The sequence below is a fragment of the Mandrillus leucophaeus genome, unplaced genomic scaffold (genome assembly GCF_000951045.1).
Source record: "Mandrillus leucophaeus isolate KB7577 unplaced genomic scaffold, Mleu.le_1.0 Scaffold372, whole genome shotgun sequence".
In the NCBI taxonomy this organism is placed as follows: domain Eukaryota; kingdom Metazoa; phylum Chordata; class Mammalia; order Primates; family Cercopithecidae; genus Mandrillus; species Mandrillus leucophaeus.
The window spans coordinates 51,516-57,241 of record NW_012103943.1 but is presented as its reverse complement, the minus strand read 5'-3'; the positions used below and the strand labels follow the sequence as shown (position 1 = coordinate 57,241).

At 45.2% G+C, this 5,726-nt stretch overlaps 1 protein-coding gene across 1 annotated transcript in view; it reads left to right on the top strand.

The window, feature by feature from the left end:
* The window catches only part of LOC105546874 (protein FAM153B-like), a 27,269-nt gene that overhangs the window by 17,920 nt on the left and 3,623 nt on the right, over nt 1-5,726 (top strand). Inside the window, exons 4-8 of the mRNA XM_011990188.1 lie at nt 559-637; nt 2,590-2,660; nt 3,098-3,128; nt 4,783-4,841; nt 5,306-5,330. Of these exons, the coding sequence (XP_011845578.1) occupies nt 559-637; nt 2,590-2,660; nt 3,098-3,128; nt 4,783-4,841; nt 5,306-5,330 (265 nt within the window). The remainder of the gene's footprint in view (nt 1-558; nt 638-2,589; nt 2,661-3,097; nt 3,129-4,782; nt 4,842-5,305; nt 5,331-5,726) is intronic.

Below are 5,726 nucleotides of genomic sequence, written 5' to 3'. Positions count from 1 at the left end.
CATTGCCTCAACCACTGTCTCCCATCTGCTTTTCTAATGTCACCAAGTAAAGACTTGTATGGTGAAACCCCATCTCTACGAAAAATACAAAAATTAGCCAGGCGTGCTGACCAGCTACTGTGATCTCAGCTACTGGGGAGGCTGAGGGAGCAGGATCGCTTGAGCCCAGGAGATGGATGTTGCAGTGAGCCGAGATCATGACACTGTACTCCCGCCCGGGTGACAGAGCAAGATTCCAGCAGAGAGAGAGAGAGAGAAAGAGAGAAAGAGAGAGAGAGAGAGAAGAAGGAAGGGAGAGAGAGAGAGAAAGAGAAAGAGAGAGAGAGAGAGAAAGAAGAGAAAGAAGGAAGGAAGGAAGAAAGGAAGGAAGGAGGAAGAGAAGGAAGGAAGGAAGGAAAGAGAGAGAAAAAAGAGAGAGAAAGAAAGAAAAGAAAGAGAAGGAAAGAAAGAAAGAAAGAAAAGAAAAGAAAGAAGAAAAGAAAAGAAAAAGAAAAACCTATGCACACAGGACACAGCATGGTCTGACCCTTATAGTGTTTTGTTTTTCTCTAAATGCAGGTGGACAAAGACACAAAGAAAAACAGTACGCATTCTGGGATCACCGCTATGCTGAGGAAAAATTCTGGTGTTGACAAAGGTAACACTTTCTTGACTCATTTCTTCTGGAGAGCCACTCTGGTTTGAACTTCCTGCCAGAAATGAGGTTCAAGCACTTTTGTCTTAAAAAGTGAATAACCCAGTCAAGAAATGTGACCGTTGACTCTAGTGCCTGGAAGGCACAGTGTCATTTGGATAAAAGAGGTTGCTGGGCATCAGGGTCGGGAGGTATGGAGGAATGAGTCAATGTGGAGTGATTGTGAATGTCTTTGCAAGTTTCAGTGCTTTCCCCCAGAAAATGTGTTCCCATATGCAAAGCACAACACAAAGATTAATATCCTGCAAATGAAATTTCATCACCACTGCATTTTCCAAAAATCAACCCATTCATTCCTCACCACAGCTGTAGCTGAAGGTGAAGTTTGATATCCCCAGTCCTCACATGGAGATGATGTAGAGATGAATTTTCCAGGCTTTTGGTCTCCTAAATGGAAATGGCATAGATGAACTCGGGAATGGGTGGAAGGTTGATGCTGTGGGCTACTAGTCTGAAGTTATCACATGGCCCTGGTGTAACTTGTCACCATATCAGAGAGTCCTTAGCATCTATGTGTGTATGTGGAAGCATATTGGCCTATAAAGATCTCTAGCACTGTATACCACAATAGAATGGTCTCAATGGTCAGCTGGTCCAGAGTTTGAGTAGGTTCATTGTATAGTGGACTTTGGTGCAGTCATTAATATGAAACATACAGAGGGAGCTGCCAGGCCTTTGGTCTTAAGTGATGGGGTATTCTTCAGCTCCTGGTCAAGTTCAGAGAACATTCAGGAACATATTCTATTGTATTTAATGAGATTGTCACCACAAACATTAGAAATGCTCCATTTCAGTAGCAAATATACCCAAGACACAGCACCCAACAAGATCTCAAGGAGCCAATTGTCTGTTAGCCTGGAGCCCATCTCCTCTGCTGGAATCTTCTGCACAACTGGGTAAGAGAGGGTCAGCGTCCCCACCTGCTGCCACCCATGAAGGGCTGTCACAGTCCTGGAGCCAGTATGAGTATGACCAACAGCGGGCCCCATGACACACACACACAGTGTTAAAAGGAAGGGCAGAAGGACAAATATCACATGCCAAGTAGGGATCATCTTTAAATGGTAGGATAATTGAGTAGTTTCAATTCTTGGTTTAGTCTTCTTTGAAACAAAAGGTTAGTGAATACATAGAATATTTTGGCTAGAATTAAATCTCCTCTTTGAAGAAAGTACAAAATGTTCCAGCTGGAGACGGTGGCTCATGCCTGTAATCCCAGTGCTTTGGGAGGCCAAGGAGGGCGGATCACCAGAGGTCAGGAGTTCAAGACCAGCGTGACCAACATGGAGAAACCCCATCTCTACTAAAAAATACAAAATTAGCTGGGCATGGGAGCACATGCCTGTAATACCAGCTACTCAGGAGGCTGAGACAGGAGAATTGCTTGAACCTGGGAAGTGGAGGTCGCAGTGAATGGAGATCACACAATTACACTGCAGCCTGGGCAAAAAGAGCAAAACTCCATCTCAAAAAAGAAAAAAAAAAAAAAGATCTAGAAGAATTGAAAAACACAGCAGCACGACATGTTGGTCCTGGGGAGGAAATGACCTCAAGGGGATCAAGAAGGGAGGGCAAGTTAGCTCAGGTCAGGTTAGGAAGGAGGAGCCCTGGATGCTGCAGGGAAACACTGTATGGTGGGCCCTGTTTGAGATGGGTTATTTATGTCGAAGGGGTTGCCATAGCTGCAGGACCAAGGCTCTGTCTTCCGTGGCCTTCCTGATGCCTTCCTTCACCATTTGCCTTCACTCTCCATCATGGAGGATGCACCGGCAACAGCTGAGTCTGTGCTGTGAACACACCTTTCCACACACGCCAGCCCCGTGTCCACAGTTCCAAGACCACCTGAGGAATTCAGTCAGTGGATCTCATGTGTTTATAGTGACTCTGTTTCCTAGGTGACCTGAAACACCTACAGCAGCATATGCCAGGGCAGACATCCTCTGAGGAAGCCACAGGAGTTCACATGGTAAAGTCTTTTTTTCCTCTGAAATGGAAATTTTATTTCTCTTGGTTTCTCTCTGTTTCAACTGAATTAACATGTCTAAATCTTAACCGTGTACATTATAGGTGACTGACAGAATTTCTTGGTGGGCAAATGTCAGACTTCATTATCTACTAAAAAATGGTTTCAGATGGCATCCACATTTACACACTGTGTGTCAGCAGGCATTTTATCAAGAGAAATGCCTTCTTCTTGAGAAATATTTGGAATCGTCAAATAAAAACAATTGAAAATCTTGCACAAAAATTTTGTGCCTTTCCACGAATGTCTTCTAGATATCAGGGCCATTGTCTCAACCACTATTTGCCATCTGTTTTTTTTAACATCAACAAGTGAAGAAAAGACCTGTGCACACAGGACACAGCCTGGTCTGACCCTCATAGTGTTCTGTTTTTCTCTAGATGCAGGTGGACCCAGCCACACTGGCGAACGGTACGTAGCTGGGATCATCTCTTTGTTTACGTTCAAAATCTTAGTGTTGCAAAGATGACACTGTTTCACCTGCTTTTGCCCAAGAGCCACTCTGGTTTGAGCTTTCTGCCAGAAATTAGATTTGGAAAGTTTGGTTTAAAAAACTACTAAGAGTCCAGTAAACAGCTGTAACCATGGTACTGTCATCCCTGGAAGCAGCAGTGTCATGTCAGGTGGGGTGGTTCATCAGGGTTGGGAGGGACAGGGAGAGAGTGTGTATGGAATGATTGTGGATGTCTTTGGGAGTGTGTGTGCATTTCCCCAGAAAACATACTCCCATGTTCAAAGCACAACACAAGGATCAATGTTCAAGAAAATTTCCATCACCACTGCACAGTTTACATAAATCAACCCATTCATCCTCCAGCACAGCTGTACCTGAACATAAGTTCACTATCCCCAGTCCTCAGATGGACATGGTGCAGAGACGAATTTCCCAAGCTCTTGGTCTTTTAAATGGAAGAGGCACATGTGAAGTCGGGAATGAGTGGAAGGTTAATGCCATGAGCCACTACACTGAATTTGTCACAAAGCCCTAGTATAATTTCTTGCTAGGCCAAATTATTCCAGCACCTGTGTGTGCATGTGGGGGAATGAAAACCTATTCAGATCCCAAACACTATCATGACTGGATGGTGTCAGTGCTCAGCTCACCCAGGGTTGGTTTGAGCAGGTACATTGTACAGTGGGCTTCAGTGTGATCATTAATGTAAAACACACAGAGTCCACAGGCTTTTGATCTACAGCGGTGAGATCATCCCTCAGCTCCTGTTCAAACACAGACAATAATCAGTGGGATATTCTATTGTATTTAATGAGATAATCACCGCAAGTCTTAGAAATTCAGTGCAACCCAATCCCAAGACATAGCATCCAATAAAATCTCAAGGATCAACCTGGGTGTTAGCCTGGCACCCACTTTCCCTGCTGGAATCTCCTGCAGAGCTGGGCTGGAGAGAGTCACTGCCCGCTCCCCGCTCCCCTCGCTGCTCCCCATGACAGGCTGTCCCCGTGCTGGAGTCAGTGTGAGCATGAGGAGCAGTGCACTCCGTGGTGCACACACATCGTGTTGAAAAGGAAGAGTGGAAGGACAAATATCACAGGCTAAGTAGGGGTCATCGTGAAATGGTAGGATGATTGAGTATTTTCAAATCTTGGTTTGTTTCCTAGTAACAGAAAGTTGGTAATAAAATCTTTTGGCTAGAAATAAATCTCCGCTTTTAAGAAAGGTTGCTTCTTGTTCAGTACAAAATCTTCTAGGAAGGATGATATACAGAGCAGCAGCACATGTGGATTTCAGGAGGAAATGACTTTGGCAGGGATCAATAAGAAGACAAGTTAGCTCAGGTCCAGTTAGGAAGGAGGAGCCCTAAGAGGCTGCCAGGGAAACACAGCCTGCAGTGCATGGTGTGTCCTGTTTGAGATTGGCTATTTCATGTTTACCAGGTGGCCTATAGGTAGAAACCCAAAGGCCCTGATTCCCTTTCTTCCCTGCGTCTCTCCTGTGCCTGCTACCCTCCCCAACACCCACCTTAAGCAATGTTACTGAATTGTTCATGAGCAACACCACCATGGTGCTGACGGTCACTCTGTATCCTCCTAGTTCTGACGACAGATGTACATCAGGAGCCGTCCAGTGACAACCGAGACGGGGAGGACCCAGAGGATGTGAAGGTCAGGCCACCTGGATTTCTCTGAGAAAAACTGTTGCTTTCTTAGCTTTATCTTATTTGGATTAAATTAAGGTATGAGAATCTGACCATGTATATCTTAGATTAGTGACAGAATGTCCTTGGGGAGAATTATGAGAGTCTGTCCCCACTGAGGCTTGATTGAAGACTGGGAGAAAATGACAGCATCAGTCACACATTGTGGGGCAGTGAGCCTTTACCTTACCAATTTTGTTCTCTCTTTGGAGCAAAATCACTTACTTGCCAACCAACACAGGCTTGAGAGGAAACACACTCTGAGAAAAATTTGTGTCTTTAGTATGAGTCAATTTGCTCTGTTCTTCTTTGGGTTCCTTTGAACACTGGTTTCCATCTTGTTTTCTAATGTCACTAAGCAAAGAAAAGTCCTGTGCTCACAGGACACAGCATAGTCTGATGCTCATAGCAATTTACTTTCTGTCATTACAGAAATCGTCGGGAGTTCCACCGGAGGGTATGTATTGCGGAGCCGCTCTCATACTGATGAGTCACGCAGATGATGAGGAATGTGCCACTGCCTCGCTGGCTTTCCCATAGACAGGCAGGCAGAGCTGAGCGTCCTCTCATGAATGAGGACCTAGGCTGTGATGGGAGAAATGATTTTTCTAGATAAGAAACAGTGGCCACATTCTGCAGCCCCTGGGAGCAACTGCGATCCCTGAAGGTGGGGTGGGATCCTGTGCACAGGGCCGGCTCATGTCTTTTGTGAATTCATGCGGTGCCACGGTCAGTGTGTCTGGGTGTGTGTGTTTGGGTTTCCGTACCACATATCCCCAGATTTACTAGTGTCCACATTCTCAACAGAGATTTCCGTCACCGTTGTGGTCCTATTACAGGCACATGAAAAAAT